Below are 22,287 nucleotides of genomic sequence, written 5' to 3'. Positions count from 1 at the left end.
TTTTATAGAAAGTTTAAATTTTCTGCAGAAACATCTCTCCACCCCCAGTTCTTTTTGCTTACTAGCTCTAGTGCAGACCAGATTGTGGTAGCTAATTGCTGCTGCACATGGAGACAATACAGAGCTGGATCAGAACAAGGCATTATGGTCAGGGAGCCACAAAAGGCTGTAACAAGGTGCGCTAGCTCTTTAAGGACCAGCCTAGGTTCAGGATAGTTACTGATTTCTTCCCAGGACAGAGACATTCTCACAGATGTTCTATGGAACAACATCTAGAGACTAGAACAGTGAGACATGCTGGGAAATGGGGTTGGTAAAAAAGAGACTTGGAGGAAGCAGGGCTGCTGGTAGATCTCGCCACTGAGGAGACAAGAAGTTAGGACAGGAATAAGTCCTGGTTTGAATAGTCCTATGGAAAGAAATAGAATGATTAGGAACCTGGCAGGACTCCATTTTCATTTGGGGACTCCAGGTGTTTCTGTAACACAGTAACAAATAATTATAATAGTTCATAATTATTAATAATAAATGCCTGCATCACAGAAATGCCAGTCTTGGCGGTATCTCTGATGAAACTGCCCAGGCTTGAATTGACTGCTGAAGAGATGTAAACATTACTCTCCCACTGAAGGACATTGGTAGGTTCACTGTGTGGGAAGCTCATACTGCCACTGCCTATGCTGTACCTGATATATGGCTAAAACTCAGGGTGTTAAACAAACACACACCATATTCATTCAGTTTTACCAATTTTATCGGAATTATAAATGACTCCATTTTGCAGAGTTCTTTCAGATGTATCTGAGGCATTAATTTTGTATTATCTTAATGGAAGATTGATTGGGGTTCTTCTTTTATAGATACATATATTTGGGATTAACCGTGGTCTTGGGCACCATGTCCATTTTCTTGAGTATTGCGGTCCTTTTCATCTTAAAGAAAAGGTATGTTCCACAAGATGAAAACATCACAGCCAATGGAGGGAGAGGAATGGTCTCAGTACAAAACAGGAAAGATAATTTTGTCAATAGTGACTATTTAATTCAGACAACCTACTGGCCAGAAAAGGAAACTCGACTTTAGGAAAATGGATTTTTTCAGGGGGATTTTGACCAGCAGGGGGAGTTCCGTACAGAAACCCGTCATAAGTGAACATGTTTTAGTGGGTGGATGTAATTGAGCATCCATTTTGAAAATGTTCCCCTTTATCCAACTTTGACTGTAAATACCAAAAATCATCTTAGAATGCGTATAGGTCTGAAAATACAGTTCAACATTTGTCTTAAAAATATGGGGTGAAATTCACTCTTCTCCACACAAAGCCCAGGTACCAGACTCTTTGCAGGGAATTAAGTGGGCGTTCTGGAGATGCCGTTCACTTCTTAACCTGAAGGCAGGCAGTATGGCTGCCGCAGAGTTCCTCCTCAGCAACTCTTCTGGTTTTCAGCTGGAATAGGAGTTGCTGCCCCTTTGTGTGAGGGGCAAGGGGTGGCCTGGAACCTATGGCCCAATCTTAGTGATCTCTTCCACATTGACCTATAAGGAATGGGCCTAGAAATACGCTTCATGGTACACAAGGGACATAGAGACCCCCTTCCACGGATGCTTGTCAATAAATGCCCCATACAACCCAACTGAAACAGTTAAGTGGTGTCTTGGGCTTTCTGTGAGGCTCTCTATACCAGGTAAATTCCATCCATGATGTTTTGACCATTCAGTGTTGTGGTTAGGAATTGCTTCTCAAATTTACTCACACAACCTCTGTTAAATCATGGCATCAATAACAAAAAAGTTGTCACTAGTAAAACCACTACATTGTGGTTTCCTCTGACTCTGCCAAAGGAAATTTGAATTAAAGATACAGCTATTCTATGTTTTAAATGGTTTCTAACTGTTTGCTAACACTCAATAACTGTATAATTCCATACCTTTTTTATACAATGTAATAAGCAAGATGATATAACATATACCTGTTTAAAAAACAATGACAAGACCCTTTGGGAATAATAAAATAAATCCTAAGAGCAGCAGTCTTTATTTCCTTTTATTTACGTGTTTTAATTTATTTAATTCATCAGAGCAGAAATGTGGCAAAGCATCTAGATTGAAGTTTTTTCTTGGTTTTGGTTATATTTGTTCTTTGATATGTTTATGAGTAAGGAGAACTGGATGAATGTTAATATCCGTGTTAACCATGGAACAAGGTACTCTGACGAGTTTACTGAAAACTCCAGTCAATATCCTTCAAAGGAATAAATGACTTTAGAGTGCCAAGTGACAGATATTCGTTAGCTCTGGGTTATATTATTTGCAACATAAGCTCACATCACATGACTGTAAATCACATGGGAACTGAGTCTCAAGGGCAAATCTGTTAGATTAGAGTGGTACCCTGGCTGGTCAGATTTTACTTCTGAGGGCATTCTGTGCCAAAAAAATTAAAATTCTGTGCACAGTATTTTAAAATTCTGAAAGTTTTATTTGTCAATAAATAAATGCAGAGGCTCCAGCATGGCAGTGGGGAGCACAGGCCTCTGGCTGCATGAAGGTGGGGATCACCCTGCAGCCTCCCCACCCCCGGGACATGGACTCCATGGTGAGGGTGCACGTGACCCTGACCTAGCACAAGGTCTGGGCCTGCACCAGGAGCACCAGGTATGGGGCAGGCAGGCTCAGCCAGGCAGGATCCAAGTGTGGAGTGGTTCAGTGCGGACAGATCCAGGTCAGGGGGGTGAGAGGATTCTGTGTGGGACAATCTGGGTGCAGGCAGCTCAGTGGGGGATCTAGGTGTGGGGGGGATCTGGATGCACAGAGGCTCATTGGGGGGGTTCCAGGTGTGGGGGCAATGGGACTCTGCAGGGGGCCTTCCAGATGAAGGTTGTTGGGGCTCAGCAGGGGAATCTGGTTGTGAGGGTCTCAGTGGGAGTGTCTGGGTGCTGGGGGAGTGGGGCTTGGTGGAGTGGGGATCTGGGTGCAGCTAGTTGGCGGTCAATGGCATGAGGATCTGGATGTGGGGGCTCAGGGAGGTGCAGGGGCAGGGGCTCATCAGGATGGGGATTTGAATGCAGGGAGCTCAGTGGGAGGCGGTCTGGGTGCAGGGAGGCTGTAGATACAGGGGTTGAAGTTCAGTGGGGTGGGGTTTGGGGTATGAAGGGCTAGGGGGGTTCTGGGTGCATGGAGTAAGGCTTGGTGTGAGGGTCTGGGTATAGGAGGTCCAGATGCATGGGGGTTGGGCGGATGGGGGAGCAGCTCCCTGTACAGTGATCCCCTTCTCTCCCCGCAGCTGAGGAGCAATGGGGGCAGGAAGCAGGGGAGGATGCAGAGATTCCTGCAGCTGGGGAAGGTTTCTGGAGGTGGGTCTGACACAGCCCCAGCCAGTCTTTGCAGGGGAAGAGGAAGTCCCGTCCTCTCCTGCTTCCAGCCCAGTTGGGATTAGCATCTGATGCCGGCTCAGAGTAGGAGCCACTGGCTGGGGTGTCCCCAGCCCTGCGGTGATTTACCTCTCCGCCGGCTGCTCTGGGTGCCTGAAACAATGAACCTGCACAGCTAGGGACTGGTGCGTGATTGCTTTTGCAGATTCCCTTTGCTTACCTGTCAGAAAGTCATTTTTCGGTGTGGAAGCAAAGAAATCTGTGGGGGACGTGAATTCTGCTCACACGCAGTGGCGCAGAATTCCCCCAGGAGTAAGATTTACAGTTTGAAGTTATCTAGTCCACTCTAGTTATCAAAGAACTGTGAAGGCTTCTATTATTTATTATCATTTAATATTTGTATTACCTAGGCCTCAGTAAGGAAGAGGGTCTCATTGTGCTAACAAACATGAAAACACAGTTCTGCCACAAAACATCTAAGAAGCCATGTGACACACAAAGGTTGAGGGAAAAGGATGAAATCAAAACATGAACCAGGCCAAATCTTGCAAACTCCTGTGCTTTTGCAGATTAAGATCCTTGGACTTTGTGGGTCCCAAACTCATGCAAGTTGAAGCTTGGCTCATTGCCAGTTGAATGCAGGTCAGGTCTTGACTCAATCCCAGACTCAGAAATGTCAGGCATTGACATATTGCTGTCTTCAGGCCAACACATTCCCAGATTTAGGCCAGAAATTTAAGGATAATTCAAATACATTGACGCAGTCTCGAACTTCAGTGGTAGATGGGACTGGACAGGACAAGAATTTTCAAGAAAAATAAAGTGCATCATATCCTTCTGATTCCAAAAGAGAAAGTCAAACCATCTATACCAATGCCCATAGTTTGTGGATGGTTTTCTATGTGGCTTGTATCCTGTTCACCTGAAATTTGAAATGAGGGGTGCTATAAGAGGCCTTTAGGTTTGTTTGGGACAACACTTACTTTCAGTAAGGTTAAAAAAAAATCACACCTTTCAGTGACGGCAGAAGAATATTTTCAGTTACCAAGTAGATATGATTGTTTCCATTGGAGAAACTATTGCGAAGTATCACATGGTCAATAGCAGATTCCTACTATCAGAGGTCATCTAGTTAGGTAGATAGCTAAGGATGACTTGAGATGTGCAGTCTCTATTGGTTGTACCAAAAGACCAAAGGGTAATCAGGAATTCTGCCTCAATAAGTCTTTTTAAAAGAAAGAGTTCTGAAGTGTTCTTAACAGAATGCCATTGCCTAAAATAAATCTACAGATGACATTTTATGGCAAAGATTACCCCAATTTAGAAACTTGTTTTTTAGAAATACAGATTTTGTAGTGATTTACTCTCCGCACCACTAGCACCATGTAAGTATCAATGTGAGCCATACATATTTCTCACACATGCCTTTTGAACTATGCTCTCTTAATAGGTTTTTTTTTATCCATATGCCAGGGTTACAGTATATTCATGAGGGATAATTTGTGACTGTGTTCTGTAACTCAGAAATAAAAGAGGGCCTGGTCATGGTTTTATGTAAAATTAGCTATTTTGTAGAGGCCATGTTAAATCTAACACTCATCCTTGGGTGCAGGCGGACAGCCACAACAATCATGATCCAGGTTTCCACAGGTATGATTTGGAGAACAAAAGAAATCCTAGCAATTGTATCAATCCGTTACCAGCTAGGGATGGTAAAATTGCCACTATTGATGCAGAAAAGGCAAAAGTATTCAATAAATATGTCCGTTTTGTATTTGGGAAGAAGCTGGGCTCTAGGCTTACAATGGTAATGAAATACTTTCTATTCCAGGGGTGCGCAAACTATTGCCCAGGGGACACATCCGTCCCTTCAGACATTTTAATCCAGCCCTTGAGCTCCTGCTAGGGAGCAGGGTCCAGGGCTTGCCCTGCTCCGGCGCTCCAGCCGGGAGCGGGGTCAGGGGCTTGCCCCGCTCTGCGTGTGCTGTGGCTCCGCACGATTCCTGGAAGCAGCAGCATGTCCCCCATCCAGCTCCTATACATAGGGGCATCCAGGGGGCTCCACACGCTGCCCCCGCCCCAATCACCGCCTCCACAGCTCTCATTGGCAGGGCCTCCACGTAGGAGCCGGAGAGGGGACATGTCACTGCTTCCAGGAGCTGCTTGAGGTAACTGCCAACCAGAGCCTGACCCCGTCCTGCGCTCCATCCCCCAGCCCTGATCCCCCTCCTACCCTCCAAACCACTTGGTCCTAGGCCACAGTATCCTCCTGCACCCCCAACCCCTCATCTCTAGCCCCAGCCAGAGCCACATCACCTTTTGCACCCCAACCCCCTGCCCAGCCTGGAGCCCCTTCCTGCACCTTGAACTCCTCATTTCTGGCTCCACCCCATAGCCCTCACCCCCTCCCACACTCCAACCCCCAATTTCTTGAGCATTCATGGCCCACCATACTATTTCCATACCCAGATGTGGCCCTTGGGCCAAAAAGTTTGCCCAACCCTGTTCTATTTACAGGCTGCTAAACAGCAACTGCTAAATCTAAACATTTTCAGAGGTGCAGGACTACATAACTTGCACCCAAGAATTTTAAAAGCATTGGCTGGGTAGCTCTCTGAGCCATTGATGTTGATATTTAACAAATCTTGGAATTCTGAAGGACTTGGGTGAGAGAGGAGAGAGAACTTATGTTGTGTTTAGTATCAGAGGGGTAGCCGTGTTAGTCTGGTTCTGTAGAAGCAGCAAAGAATCCTGTGGCACCTTATAGACTAACAGACGTTTTGCAGCATGAGCTTTCGTGGGTGATACCCACTTCTTCGGATGCAAGCTGCTTGCATCCGAAGAAGTGGGTATTCACCCACGAAAGCTCATGCTGCAAAACGTCTGTTAGTTTATAAGGTGCCACAGGATTCTTTGCTGCTTCTATGTTGTGTTTATATTTTTAAAAGGGGAAATGTGATGACCTGGGTAACTATAGGCCAGTGATTTTGATGTTGACACCCCAGGCAAAATCATGGAAAATTGATACAGCATAATTAATACCAGCCACCATGCTTTTATAAAAAATAGGTCTTGTCTGATAAATCTTGATATTGGTTTTTGATGATATTATACATATGGTTGACAAAAGTAACTTTTAACATAATATACTTCTGTAACACGTGTGATTTAGTACTGCATGACATATGATCTTAAAAAACATTACACAAAATCAGTCCAGCACATATTGGACTAAAATCTGACTGAATGAAGAATTTCAAAAAGTAATTGTAAACAGGGAATGATCATCTCCTGGCACGTATCTAGTGAGGTCCTGCTGGAAGGTGGTCTTTGGCCAGTGCTATTCAAATAATTGTTAAAGATCATTGCTAATAATGTTTGTAGATGCCCTAAGAATTGGTGGAGCACTAAATAATTATAAGGACAGTTGAGTTCTATGGAGTGATCTGGATTGTTCAGTAATCTGAGCTCACTTGAACAATATGCATATTAACACAGTGTGACAAAGTTCCTCCTCTACCTTGGTGGGTCCTGCGCTTATTGGCAGATTTTCTCACCTCAGTGATCTCCCCCTCTGGTGGAACCCACAGTCTGGGTCAACTTCTCCTGTGTCTGATCAGGAGTTGGGAGGTTTGGAGGGAACCTGGGCCCGCCCTCTACTCCAGATTCCAGCCCAGGGCCCTGTGGATTGCAGCTGTCTATAGTGCCTCCTGTAACAGCTGCGCAACAGCTACAACTCCCTGGGCTACTTCCCCATGGCCTCCTCCAAACACCTTCTTTATCCTCACCACAGGACCTTCCTCCTGGTGTTTGATAACACTTGTACTCCTTAGTCCTCCAGCAGCACACCCTCTCACTCCCAGCTCCTCACACACACACCACAAACTGAAGTGAGCTCCTTTTTAAACCCAGGTGCCCTGATTAGCCTGCCTTGATTGGCTGCAGGTGTTCTAATCAGCCTGTCTGCCTTAATTGGTTCTAGCAGGTTCCTGATTACTCTAGTGCAGCCCCTGCTCTGGTCACTCAGGGAACAGAAAACTACTCATCCAGTGACCGGTATATTTGCCGTCTACCAGACTCCTGTACCCCACTGGTTTGGGTCTCTCACAACAGCTAAAAGCAAGGGCTAGGAACCAAGAATGTAGGTCACACTTATAGGAGGTAGTGACTGTATTGTGGAAAACAGTGACTCAGAAAAGGACTCAGGTGTCATGGTGAATAATCAACTGACCATGCGCTCACAGTGTGATGTGGTGACTTGGACAACAAATGCAATCCTTGGATGCAGAAACGGGGGAATATTGACTAGAAATAAAAAGGTGGTGTTACCACTGTATGTGACAATAGTGAGACCATTACTGAAATATTGTGTCAAGTTGTGGGGTGCATACTTTAAAAAGGATGTTTACAAATTGGAAATGGTTTAGAAAAGAGCTACAAGAATTAGTCTAGGTCTGAAAAAAATCTGCCAGACAGTGAGACACTAAAGAAGCTCAATCAATTTAGTTTATCAAAGAGAAGGTTAAGATGCAACTTGATCGTGCCCTCTAAATACCTTTGTGGGGAGAAAAATTCTGATGCGAGAGGGTTATTTAATCCATCAGACAAAGGCATAGCAAGATCCAGTGGCTGGACGATGAGGCTGAACAAATTCAAACTGGGAATCAGGCACAATTTTTTAAAAAAATAATTAATTAATTTTACAGTGTGAGTAATTAACCGTTGGACTAAGTGATTTAGGGATGTGGTAGATCAGGGGTAGGCAACCTATGTCACGGGTGCCGAAGGCGGCACACGAGCTGATTTTCATCGGCACTCACGCTGCCTGGGTCCTGGCCACCGGTCTGGGGGGGCTCTACATTTTAATTTAATTTTAAATGAAGCTTCTTAAACATTTTTAAAACCTTATTTACTTTACATACAACAGTTTAGTTATATATTATAGACTTATAGAAAGAGACCTTCTAAAAATGATAAAATGTATAACTGGCACGTGAACCCTTAAATTGGAGTGAATAAATGAAGACTCGGCACGCCAATTCTGAAAGGTTGCCAACCCCTGTGGTAGATTTTCCATCGCTTGATGTCTTTAAATTGAGACGGGATGTCTCTCTAAAAGATAACCTCTAGCATAAGCTGAAGTTATGGGCTTGATAAAGGAGTCACTTAGTGAAATACCATGGCCTGTTTTATGCAAGAGGTCAGACTATATGATTATAATGGTCCCTCCAGGCTTTTAAATCTCTGGATGATATCCTGGACTTATTGAAGTTAGTGGGAGTTTTGCCATTCACTTCAAGGGGGCCAGGAATTCACCCTCTGATTCTACTGTCCAGTGCTGTTATGCTAAGATGACATGGCGTGAATTTAGGTCCTGATCCTACAAAATGCTCAGCGCTGTTAACCTGCAATAACTATATAACTATATATATATATAATTTCTCTGTACTGAGGTGCTGAGAGATATTGGGTACAAAGAATGAGAATCTGACTCTGTGTTGCTATGTAGGTGGGAAGTAGCTTTCATTACTGGCAACTCACTGAATTTTAAATAGGAGGCTGGAGATATATATTTTATTAAGAAAAATGTCTTGATGCCCCAGCCTCCTCCTCCCCATAGAGATGCATGATAAAATCAATGAGCTAAATTCGTCCCTCGAATCACTCTGCTGACTGTCTAACAAGGCAGTCACTGAAACAATTTGTGTGGGAAAGGCACCAAAATCACAGCAACACCAAAATGTTTCTGAAATGAATATAATCATATTGTGAAGCTTTCTGAGAAGTCTCTTAATTGTTTAACCTTTTCTTACTTCTATGTTATCCAGTTTCTGAGTTTGTTTCTGACAGCCAGATTCTAACTTTAAGAGCATCAACCAGTCAGTACAGATGGAGATTTGACTTCCCTGCATGAGTTAACTTTTAGGGCTCAATGGATCCTTTGTTTAAGGATTAGTGGTCGGCAAATAAAAATGGTTTCAAACCAGAGCTGCTTAGTTCAGTGTTCTCTTGTTGCCTGACTACAGATGACTATTGCTACGCTACCAGTTACCAACGGCTATTGGTAGCTACTTCCACTGGCAGGAGTCTGTTGCCACCTTCTGGTTGGAGGATTCTGCAAACAGCTACTGCTATAAATGTGACTGCTAGTGTGGTTTTTCTAGTGTGCTCATGCTGCAGGTATAATCAGATGTTGCTAACATCTCAGTTTTAAGATTATGGTGATTTTGTTGCCACATGCCAATTATTTCCCTTAACATATGTAAACTGTGATTTTTGCAGGAGGCTTGGGGTGAGGGGAAAGGCTGAGACATATTTTTTGTCAAGGGTGGGAATCATATAATATTTGGTTATACCATAGTGCTTTCCATTTCTCCATTTTAATAATAATGGATCATGCTCAAAACTTCTCGCTCAGGTAGGCATTTCAAAGCCTGGCTGCTTGGACAGATGTTTTGGACCTAGATAACAGAATAAAATATAAGTAACTTAGTTTTACATTAAGAAACTTCATGGGATTTCCCCTAGCCATGTATAAAATAGGAGAAAGGGGGGGTTGTTGTTGGGCCTTTCATTTCAGAACAAATGGTAGTTTTTTAATGTACAGAGGACCAGGCACATTTTTTAGACCAATTGCGTTGGAAGCATTTATTAATATGAGGTAACCAAGGAAATACTCTTTCTCCACTCAAAAAACAAACAAACAAAAATCCACCACAAAAAAAAATGAATTTGTTTCCTCAAAAGGCTCAATAATTTCCCATCTAGAGAATGTATTACACTCTGTCCATAGCTTCATAAGTGTTGTGTTTCCTACACCGCGTGGAGTTTAAAGAAAAAAATCACTGGTTGTTGATAATGAAGTGGGAGACCAAGTCCAATGGTAAAAGATTGACATTAGAGACCTGCAGGTGGAAGACTCCACCTTCTTATGGGGCAACATAAAAGAAAAGGAAATACTGAGCTGTGAATATGTCACAATGCCTTTAGGAAAAGCACTGGAGTCAATGGCATGTCTGAAGAACTGGGCGGGGGTGGGAGGTGGGGGAAGACGGAGGGTCCTGTGGATGCGCTGTGAGGAGTTTGTATTATGTAGCACTAGTGCCTTTTTGTTCACACCAACAGAAACTCTCCCACCCTGCAATAAATAATGAGGTTCCAGATGTAATGAGGTCTCAAATCTTCTAGATTGTTGGAGCAGGCCAACTGCTTTAAGAGAAACATGCAGAAGCGGGAAGGTTAATCCCTCATGCCCAATTGTGAACACCAGCATCAACACATGAATAAGGACCACCCCTTGGAAGAGAGGAAGAAACCATATCTCCACCAGACCAAGAATCAGGGCCTTTTGCATGTGTTTAGGGCCCATTTGTCTAAATTGTGAGCCCAGGCTTAAATCCATTGATTTCAATGGACATGCTTAGGTGCTTATTTAAATCAGTGCCTAAGCTGCATGGAGATAACATGAAATTTACCTCAGGGATGAAATGGCAACACACTATCACATCTTTTCTCTGTCACTGTAACGAAAGCTCCCCTGAACTAATGGCTGATGTGGAGATATTGATGTGGAGATAGCTACCTGTGGTTCTGCACAGAAAGCTAAAGATATAAAAATAGACTAAAATACTGAGCAGAATCACAATCTTTCTCTGGGACTGCAATGGAAATCAGTAAAGAGTTCTGCGATGGAGAAAAGTAGTCGAGGTTGAGTTTCTGAGAGTACCACTCATGAAGTCCCCCCGCGCCTTAATTTTACCACCTTTCGTGGGCTTCTAAATATATTACACAAACCTTCCAAGCTTCACTTTTCTCCTTTCATTAATGCTTTTGAATTGACCTGCTGTGCGGCTCCTCTACAGGCCTCTCTCTCCCTTTTCCTGGATGGTATATCTTGCACTACAGGCACTAAAGTTGTATTTAAAAGCAATGCCTGTAACTCTGGTTGGGAAGATAACATTCAAAATGAGAAGTGTATGTAAACTGGTACAGTCAGTCACTTTGAAAGCCTGAAACGAGAGGTGTGAACTGCCATCTCAAAGGGATGTTAAAGGCAAAGCCTAACTATAATAATCTAAATGTCAATGTAGTTAATGATGTCAGCAGGTCAAAGAAGAACCATGCTCACTTTATTAAGGTCTACATAAGCTGTGTGTGGGATCTCATTTAGGTGTTATAAATAGGTGGAGATTAGATGTAGATACAAACTGCATGCATTAAAACCAACAATCTCGCCTCTGTTTCGGCTAAAATTCTTTCTGGCAAGCAGGCCCCATCTACTACAGGAGCACCTGTCAAATCAAAGGTCGTGCTGGTCTTCATATCCTTGAAATGGACCAGATTATTGGAAGGGGTAAGCTGGTGAAGATCTGCTCCAAAGAGACTATACACACACTTAAGATAACCTAAATATACCACCTTTCTGGGTTTGCCAGCACTGTTAACAGCACTGAAACACAAACCTAAACATTCTCCTCAGCATGACAGTTCCTTGTTTTCTTGTCCCTGCGCCTAGCGACATCCATTTTACTGTCTTATATTCCTTGACTGGAGTTGATAGGGCCCAGAAGACCTGATAGCAGCACATGTCAGCAAAATATATTTCATCAGAGCTAGAAAACTACAGAAAGCAGTTAAATACAATAGACCAGGGGTAGGCAACCTATGGCACAAGTACCGAAGGCAGCACACAAGCTGATTTTCAGTGGCATTCACACTGCCTGGGTCCTGGCCACCGGTCCGGGGGGCTCTGCATTTTAATTTAATTTTAAATGAAGCTTCTTAAACATTTTAAAAACCTTATTTACTTTACATACAACAGTAGTTTAGTTATATATTATAGACCTATAGAAAGAGACCTTCTAAAAAGGTTAAAATGTATTACTGGCACGCGAAACCTTAATTTAGAGTGAATAAATGAAGACTCGGCTCACCACTTCTGAAAGGTTGCTGACCCCTGCAATAGACAGACCCAACACTGTATGCTGTCAGACTGCCTCAGGGCTGAAGTAACATTCAGAATCCTAGTCTTTGAAAAGAAATTAAAACCTTTTCTTTCTTTCCTTCCCCCCGCCCCCTTTTTTTTTAGTTGACAACTAGATTGAGATTGGATCATCCATTATGTAAAGGCAAGAGATGTACTCTTCTGTCTCAGGAAAATGGGAGCTTCACAAAACAGTTTACAAATGCAGAATTCCATCCTAAGCATGTTCTACCTATGTTATTTAAATTTTGTAGTATGCATGTATTTTGGGACTGAGAAAAGAAGATGGAACTGGTCAGAGAGCGCGGATTAAAGCAATGTTCCTAAACTGTAGTTTCTATTTGCCTAGTAAAATGACCATGTCGGAAAGTTAATGAGTCTGCTGATAAAGATCAGAACATCCTTGTTTAAGGAGAGGATCCACTGTTTTTCAACTATTTAAGTGATGGGGTAGCAGCTGCTGTGCTGGATACGTAATCTAGGTAGGCACTTTTTAAATTTTATTTTTATTTCCCTTTGAATTTCGGATTAGACATTTAGGATAAATCTTTGTTTAAAAGATCCTTTGATTAAGTACAATGCTAGCCATTAAAATATTAACATTTACTGGTTGAAGATAATTAGCATTACCATGGCATTAGTGGTATTTCTGATGCTAAATTGTACCTGTGAACGCCAATTACTTTCACACAGTAAATGTCAATAATTTAATGATGACCACTGTAAGTACATGATATGTAGATATAGCTATAGTTTACATACACATAAATAAATTTTGGGAAGGAGTATACTGTTGTCATTAAAAAGTCCATTATATAGATACAGATATATAGATGATATAGAAATCACTATGTATTCCATGAGTAATGCAAGCAGGACTTAGCCCTGCATAGTATTCAAAACTAATTAAAAATATTATTAATTCTTCATATTCTGGAAGCTGAGTATTAAAAAGGTATTTTTTCATTTGTTTTAGTGTATTCAGAAATCAATGAGACTATTAGTTTAGCTCCTCCGCTGGTGTAAATGGATGTGCTTCCTTTAACTTCTGGACAGAACCTGGCCAAACCCCTAATAAGTGTTTGTAGTTTCTTTGTGGAATTGTGTTTCTTTTGACATTTTGGCATTTCTCCTTCCTGTTAATTTGTAACTACTGTATTATCTTTTCAAACTAATTAAATGTTATCCAGGATAAATATACTTATTGTGATTTGATGTAAGAAAGAATGGGAAGCCAAACTGAATTCCTGAATGTTTTTATATTATTAAATGGAAAATTCAACCCCATGCAGAGAGGCAACACAGAGTGCACCACTTATGTTTCATCTAAGTCCTGAAAATGGGGCTTATGTTCTGCAGAAGCTTTGGGCCAGCCCTCTGCTCATTGGTGAATTTCATCTTATGGATATGACCGGCAAGGTGCTGAGTGTTTAATGTGATGTGGGGAAAGCTCTCAACTCCAACTGAAGAAAATGGTCCATATAGTTCAGACCCAGGAGCTTACATTGTATCCTGAGACCTGAGCCTCAATAGATGCACTTATTGAACACAAGAATGAGCTCTTTATATTTTCTTACTGTCACAAATGATATGTGCTATCAATCAGATCCTTACACAAATGTAATGGGAAATGAATCTACAGAGACAGATCTGTGAAAAACAGTGAGAACATCACTGGAACAGTGTTAATCCCCCACTGGTATCGTTTGCTTATTTTGAATTGCAGTCTAAGTGAGCTTGTTGTGTATGTACTTGGTTGTATACTTGTGCCAAATGTAAATGCTCTAGTTATTCTTCTCCGCTGCTGCCTTACTTGAAAAATGCAATTGCCATAAGGCCGTTGATCTGCTAAAATGGAGTCATGTATGCAAACAGCAATGTCTGGTGAGAGATGATGCAACTAATTTAAATGCTCCTGGGCAAATCTATTAAAGTCATCTCTCTGTGTTTCCTTTTTGGGAAAATGAACACTTTGAATCTTGTTAAAGTTGAGGAAGAGACACCTAAATGGCTATCCAAACAAATGACAAGAGCATGCATCAGGCTAGATCTTCAGCTGGTGTAATCAGCATAGCTCCATTCAGATCATTAGACTACATTTATTTATAGTGGCTGATATCCTGGCATGTTGTGTGGAAATAGATGAGATCTAATCACTTTTCATTTGAATTTTGAGTGGAATTTCTCTTAAGATGAGTTGTCTAAAAAAATGATTTTGTATGATGGTTAATGAAGAAGTACCTTACAGGTATGTGTTTAGGTCTACTCTCGGGGCCTATTATCCCCTTCGTGTACTGATCTACTCATGTTTCTGGGAATGGGAATGACATTTATTCATTGAGGCCAAGATTTTTGGGTGCAATTGAGACACCTTAAAAGAGCTTGATTTTCAGAAAGTGCTGAAAATGTGGCTCCTGCAAGATATCTCAGAATGTGCACCCAAAATCATCAATCCCTTTTGAAAATCTAAGTCTGAGATTTTTGCAGAAGAAAACAAATAATTTATAATAGTGCCTAAGGAGTAGGCTTATTAATTCTAAATGAGTGAAATTAAAAGTACAGGGCTAAGGTAACAGATTTGCTGTGAATAGCAATATGGCTGCTATTTTTTACCATATGAAATGTTTTGGTTCAGATTAATACCTGCAGCAAATTTACCTTTGGTCATTTTTCTTAACTTCATGTGGTCATGGCGCCCACCCAGCACCCAAATCCTTTGCACATGGGCTAGGGTCTGCCAAGTTCAGCAGAATGCGCATGCCAGCAGGTCTAACCCTTGGTCCCTCCACATAGCTTTTCCTGCAATGTTGACACTACCTTTTTTTCCTCCGGCCCCTTCTGTAACATCAGGAGCAAAGGTGTTTTCCATCCCCGGCCAAAAGTAGTTACCACTGCTTCTTTACTCTGCTTCTGTCTCTAAATGCTCCAGAGCATCAGGGGCTCTTGAGGACTCCATCACTGACTTGTCCAGCTACACTAAGCCAGCTGCCTCCATTGCTCCTAAAATCTTCCCAGCAACCTTTCCCCTACCTCCTGTCATCCTAGGTAGTGTATTCACTGAAGCTGTGCCATTGCAGTGTTTTAAGTGTAGACAAACTCTACGGCTTGATCCTAAACCTTTCAAGCAAATAGGAGTTTTTCCATTGACGTGAATGGGAGTCATATCAAACCAACAGGCATTTTCGAAAACTTTGCTCACAGTTCTCTGTGGTATGACCCAGGGCAGAGATACTTGCAAATGCTACTGGCTTTTCCCCAAGGGAGGGAAAGTTCAGCCAACTTTCACAAATCTGTTCCAGCTGCACTGTTGGAATTGTTGATCTCTACGCTTTTTCTTTCTTTCATCCTCAACTCTCAAGGGTACCAGGAAGAGGGAAGCAAGTTGATTTTGGTACTGTATGATTTTTGTGTTCTGGCTTGAGACTATTAGTTCTAATACTCCAATCTCCTTGTTCTATCGAAAAAAAGCACTTTGGAACTTGTTTGTTTCAAGGGATTCACTGTTTTATGGAGCTCGGTAACAGCATATGGGCATTCCTTCATGGAGCCAATTACAGGTCAGGGCCTTCTTCTATTTTCCAATTGGAGTAGTATATGCCAGCAATTGTTTTCTTTCTTTAAATAAGGTTTATGATTTGCAAATATATATGACTTCCACTAATTTTTGTGGAATAAAATATTCCCATATAGTTTTTATTAGTCACTGAGCTCTAAAATATACAACACAGCAGAGAACACAAAATGGAATATGTGCATTGCATCGCAATAAAAACAAATAAAACCTAATCCATCTAAATCTTTAATCAACAATAAACAATTCTATTGTTTTAAGGAGGGGGAAATCTTGCCCTCTCCTCCAAAGCTGCAGCATGCTCAGTGATCTGCAGCAGAACTCATGTGATTCTATGAACAGGTAGTGGAAGGAGTCAGAACATGTCTGCAGAATACTGTTTTTAAGGATTACCTGCACACCAGTGCAGAATGGGGCTTTGGTGGTATGCTGGGCTAGAGGAAGATCAGACTAATTGCCAAGCAGATCCATGACCATGTAGATCCGCTGGCCATTTCCTCTGCAAATGGGGAGTGTGGGTGTATATGCATGTGCACCTGCTGCAGCCAGGAGGCTATGAAGAGGCTTGGAAGAAGGATTCTTTTCTTCCAGCCTCTACAGAATTCCCCAGCCCAAATTCCAGTTACTCAGGCTGTATATTAGGGACAGAAATGTTTACCCCTGCATTTTAGTCTAAATAACAATTTTGTACTACTAAGTCCATATGTAAGTGTGACCTAAGAACCTCTGGATGCCAATTGGCAGAGGACTCTGGACATATAGGGGTACAGGGATCCCCTGGATCCACCAAAAGAATGTCATGTAAGATCTCTAATGCAAGCCTGTTTCACACTAGTCATCAAAACCATTGTGAGATGTATGTATGGAGAACGTGTGAGGAGTTATTTATGTACACTAAAAATTGTTCTCTAGGTCTGTAGTTAAAAACAGCTCACTCAAAGGTAGCATGTTTTGAGACTCCTCCCCAGAAAGGGGGTGGGAGACACTTATCTCCAGGGGGGACCATTGTGTATTGTATGTCATACAATAGGAGTCTATTAGCATTCTAAGTCAAAAGCAGATGGAGAACAGGTGGAGACTTAAGAAGGAAACTGACAAGGAGAGGTAAACAGAGGGGGCTAGCTTGAGGTAAACCTCAAAGGTCAGTTCTGGTATATTTGAGGATGCAAAGAGACACCCTGGTATCCTTCACCTAGGAAGCAAACTGACAATGAGTTTGCTTAGTGAAAAGGGATCTCAATCAGGCGTGGCTGGAAATGCTGGAGAGAACTTTGGGTGAGATAAACTTCTTTAGACAGGAGGATAACTTGTTAGTTACCTTTGGGCTTTAGAATGCATGTTGTGGTGATGGTTTCTGTTACCATTTGTTTCCACCTCTCACACAGGTTTTTATTTGAATCTCAATTTTTTTCTAAATACATTTCCTTCAGTTTTAATAATTGATGTCAAGTGCTGAGAGCATTACAGGAGCAGGGTGAAGGGGTGCAAGGTAAGCATGGTAAACTGTGGTACACTCTTCCTTTAGGACCAGAGGATCTGGGATTTCTGTGAGTATCCAGTGATCAGGGGCTGAATACTGCAGTGGGACACTTTCAAGGGCCTTGGGGGCTGGGGTTAATCTGTTGTCAACCTGCAAGGCAAAGACAGGGCTGATGTAGCCCAGAGCACAGCACATGAGTGGGTGACAGGCTGGTTGTGTTAGGGAACAGATGGTAACAAGGTGACTCTCCACCCTGGGTGTCCTGAGAAGCACCACTGTAACCTTCTATAAAGAAATATTTCCTTCAGTAAGCTACTGATTTTTAATGCAATTCCCCTTGCCAAATTAATGTGAAGTCTTGAATTCATTAGATATTGGAATTGGAACACAGGATAAGCCCACTACCTTTTCATGTTGTTACTGGACTTGTGCAATCCTGGTTATTTACATTCCAGCAAAGAATGTACCAAGCCTTGTGCCTCATTGAGCACACAGCATGCACAGCTATCTCAGAATTACATAACCATGGCCTACTTTGACCTTGTGTGAAATCCAGTCACTTTCTCTTGTAATTTCCTACAAGTACAACTCTAGTGTAGTGGGTACAGTGTTTGTAGCTGATGTTTCAGTAAACATGCCCGCTGTTCAGTGTTTGCTGTGACTCACCCTTTTCTTGCTTGAGACTTAAAAGCTTGCTTCCAGTTGATGCCACTTAGATGTTGGTGGCTTTCACTTTTGCCATCAGTTTCAAAAGGTCTCCTTATAACACTTTTAGCCTATGTTTTCTTTTCCCATATGGACTTAATTTTCAGTGCCCCCAGTACTTTTTGTTATATATTATAGAGATGCTTGTCTGTTGTGAGAGCACTGCTCTGTGTCTTCTTTACCAAACCCTTTGCTTGTCCCTTTGTTGTGTTTATCCTCCCCATCTCTTTCCTTTCCTATTACAACATCTCCTCTTCCACTTTCACAGTGATCATTTTTGGGGTCCAGGACATAAATAAAACCCAACTTGCAATGTTCTTTATTTTGTGGTATTCATAAAATCTTAGTACATAAGCTCTCCCCCAGCCCCCTTTAGTTCTATAAACGTTCAGCCACATTTTTGTAAGTATTCACTAATTTTGGGTGCCCAACACATGCCAGATTTTTAGCATTGCTGAGGCCCTAAAGTGCCAGTGGAATTATCTACTGGGATACCATCTCCAGAGTATCTGTTCTAGTGGGAAATGCAGATTTTCAGTACATCTGAAAATTAGGTGCAAGTTGTCTCTATTCGGAAACAATAGTGACCACTGTGAAAAATGTTAGCTATGGTGTAAATCTTTTTAGGTGAAAGTTAATTACAGATTTCTATTTCAGTATTTCTGTGGAAGAAGCCCTGGATTTATGATAATTGTCTCATGTTTTCTTGTACAAAACAGATAATCAATTCAAGATAAGAAACCATGAGAGTGGAAACTGATTCAAATGTTAATCACTCAAACCTGGAAGTGGAGCCTACCCAGACGTTGGAAGATGGAGCAATCAAACATGTACCTGTCAAAAAGAAAACTTCCTGTTGCACTGGCTTGAAGGTTCAGTGGATTACTATTATTCGTTACTGTTGTTATTTGTTGAGCATTGATAATATGTGTGTTCTTCTTCAAGGTATATAAGCAGGCATGGTTCTTGTCCCTCTATTTTTTTCCACCCAATTAATACAAGAATATTAGGAGTTTTATTTAAAAAATATACAAGCCAATAATAATAATGTATGGCTCTTTTATAGAGTTTTTCATCTGTAGAGCTCAATGTGCTCCATGAAGGAGGTCAGCATCTTTATCCCCATTTTACAGATGTGGAAATTGAAGCACCGGGAGGGATGTGATTTGCCCACAGTCACCCAGCAGAGCAGTGGCAAAGCCGGGAATTGAACTGGGTCTACTGAGTCCTTGTCCTGATAGGCAAAGTTCAAAAAGTTGGTTTGTCCAAACACTCAAGGTGTCAGGAAAATAATAATACTTAGCTCTTATTCACAGATGTCAAAGCACTTTATAAAGGAAGTAATTATCATTATCCTCATTTTACAGTAGGGGAAACTGAGGCACAGGGAGGTGAAATGACTTGCCCAAGGTCACCCAGCAGAGTGGCATAACCAGAACTAGAACCCAGATCTTCTGAGTCCTTGTCTGATGCTGTATCCCCTAGACCACACTGCCTCACTTAAATTATTTAAAGTCTTGACTAAATAGGGCTGGAAAACTAATGAGAATTTTGCTTTCTTGGTAGAGGCATAAAATATTTACCACTTCTGATTAAGCTGGAAGTACCATGAAATCAGCATTTTTTGTGGTATGATGATGTGTTTGACTTCTGCTCAGGCTAGACCCTTGGGCCAAATTTATACCTGGTGTAACTCCATTAAAGTCAATGGAGCTGCAACCAGGGATGAATTTGATCTGATCAGAGACCTGTAATAGAATTATAAAAATAAGTGAATCCAACTTTTTCAAATATTCAAAATGGCTTGGTTCAAGTTGGGGGCAAAGGTTAGCATATTCCTTATTTGAGCTGAACCAATTTTGCCACCCTTATATATCTCCAGTAGTAGTTGAACTGCTTTCAAATCTCTCATATCCCTGGGAGTCTCATTGGATCAACTTCACCACTGGCATAAGAAGGCATGGAAGTCAGTGAGTTTGTACCCACTTATCCCAGTGGTGAGTGTGGCACAGAATTTTATAGAAACTAGAATTTGATGGACACACTAACTTTAATGTTAGGGGTGAGCACAAATTTTTCAGTTACAATGAGAATCACCTTATCTTCCTATCGGACTTTGGAGTCAATTTTTTTTGGGGTGGGGGTTCAAAACAGTTCTGCTAACTTCTTGCTTGTGTGGTGAGGTTTAAAACAGTTCAATTAACTTTTTAGTTCCTACTTTCATGCTTATTTGCATTTCATGGCTTCATTCAGGACCAGATGTAAAACTACTAAAAATAATGCCCCCCTCAAAAAAATCTCAGAATTGTTGGACCCAGTAAATATGAAAATTCTTAGACTAAAGCCTGCTTGTGTGAGATTTTTCAGTCAAATTTCTAGGCAAAACCAGCATCCAGCTCCTTTTAAAAACATTTTCTCTTAGGATTTGCTTTGCTTGTCATCTGTTGCAGTAAATAGCATCATAAAGTTCAAACCCCATTTTAATTTGTTCACTTATCTACTGTCAAGTTAAATAAGCTATTTTAACTTTTACCCTTAGGGCAACAAGTTTATTTGTTTGGGATTCAGTAAAAAGCTGTTATGTTGAAATATCTGGATAATATTTAAGCACTCCTAGACTGTCTTGTCTTCATAAGCATGGCTTTGTTTGCAATCATTGCGATACTAAATAGAGTTTGTGTATCAAAGCAAAGTGTGTATTCAAATGCTCTTGTTTTAAGCCTATTAAAAAGTCAAATACGAACATTTCCTTTGCAAAGGGGTACAACACGAATACAATCCAAATACTTCAAACTTCATCCAAACGGGGATGAGATTGCCAAAGAATATGTACAAGACCTCCAAAAAGAGGGATATTGTGAAGTTTGTGGCTAAGCCCTATGTTGTAATACCAACATGACTTCTAACCTGGGGATGGACAAACTGGCTTAAAAAAAGTAATAAGTGAATTGAAGCTAAAACTCATTTACAGTTTGCACTAGTTTCAGCAAGTGGCCCCTGACCAGAGCTCTTATTCTTGTTAATTATTTGTATTCTGGTAGCACCTTGAGGCCTCAAGGTTTCTTCTGTACACAACTGGTCTCAGTGTTGTGGATAGCTTGAAAATTGATGTTAGGTTTCAGTAGGGTAAGCTGTACCTACTGAGTTGGTTGCTGTCTACAGATTCTGTAATCCATGGTGTTTTGGTTCAGAAGCACAAATTCTATTCTGGGGAGCCTTTGACCAGCAAAGCGAAGGAGGCCGTGCTTTCTGGATGCTGAAGCTGGCAATGCCATCCCTAAGCACAAACAAAGTTAATTGCTGCTTTGGGTTGTCCCGTGCACATGACTTCTGTAGATCACAGTGAGACCAGAATGGGAAGAAAACACTTCTGAAAAACCAGGGGGAGCTTCTTGCAGGATCAAGGCCCCATATTGGGTTAGAAAAATCATATTTTTCCTATTGGAGTTTGATTAATAAAGTTAATTAAATTAAGATTTAATTCATACAGATTGTTCTATAGATTTAAGCTCTCTTGGTTTCTATATTATCAATTTCTCCTCCCTTACCTCCCACCTTCTGTCTTGATCTTTCCTCAGGTGTTTCTCCTTGCTTTGTCATTCAGCTACTTGTGCAAAACATTATCTGGAACAGTTATGAAAAGTTCCATCACTCAGATAGAAAGAAGATTTGATATTCCCTCCTCTGTAGCTGGCTTAATTGATGGAAGTTTTGAGATGGGTAATTGGTATTCTGTAACATACAGTAAATTACTCAGGGCAAATACAATGAACAGCATCTACTAGTAATGTTTTCTTTGCTTTTTTAGGTAATTTACTGGTGCTGGCATTTGTAAGTTATTTTGGAGCCAAATTTCATAGACCAAAAATCATCGCTTTGGGGTGTTGTATTATGTCAGCTGGAAGTATTTTAACAGCAATGCCTCATTTCTTCATGGGATAGTAAGTACTCAGTAAGGCTAATTTAGGTACCATAGTAATGGGATTCTATACCACTTTCTCCATTTTGTCAAACGAACACCATTGTATTTTTAAGGTTTCAAAGGGCCTAAGAATAAATTAATATTTAGGGCTGACCTAAATGGATATCAGAATTAATTTACAAGTCAGGCAACTCCACAGATACATTAGCACGCTTTAGAACTGGTGGGAATTCCTTTCCTCTGGTCCAAAATATC

General features: G+C 41.4%; 2 protein-coding genes across 3 annotated transcripts in view; both read left to right on the top strand.

Moving 5' to 3' along the window:
- Positions 1 to 2,017, top strand: part of LOC120395467 (solute carrier organic anion transporter family member 1C1-like) — a 44,883-nt gene extending 42,866 nt beyond the window's left edge. Inside the window, exon 15 of the mRNA XM_039519905.1 lies at positions 861 to 2,017. Coding sequence (XP_039375839.1) covers positions 861 to 1,083 — 223 coding nt within the window. The 3' untranslated portion in view covers positions 1,084 to 2,017. The remainder of the gene's footprint in view (positions 1 to 860) is intronic.
- A 10,784-nt stretch (positions 2,018 to 12,801) lies between these two features.
- LOC120384775 (solute carrier organic anion transporter family member 1B3-like) overlaps positions 12,802 to 22,287 on the top strand; it is a 45,820-nt gene continuing 36,334 nt past the window's right edge. For both annotated transcript variants that reach the window (XM_039503825.1, XM_039503822.1), the window contains exons 1-4: positions 12,802 to 12,836; positions 18,830 to 18,982; positions 21,689 to 21,830; positions 21,919 to 22,051. In XM_039503825.1, coding sequence (XP_039359759.1) covers positions 18,854 to 18,982; positions 21,689 to 21,830; positions 21,919 to 22,051 — 404 coding nt within the window. In that variant the 5' untranslated portion in view covers positions 12,802 to 12,836; positions 18,830 to 18,853. The remainder of the gene's footprint in view (positions 12,837 to 18,829; positions 18,983 to 21,688; positions 21,831 to 21,918; positions 22,052 to 22,287) is intronic.

Source organism: Mauremys reevesii, linkage group 1 (assembly GCF_016161935.1).
Source record: "Mauremys reevesii isolate NIE-2019 linkage group 1, ASM1616193v1, whole genome shotgun sequence".
Taxonomy (NCBI): Eukaryota; Metazoa; Chordata; order Testudines; family Geoemydidae; genus Mauremys; species Mauremys reevesii.
The sequence above is the reverse complement of the archived record's forward strand: the minus strand, read 5'-3'. Positions and strand labels throughout refer to the sequence as shown.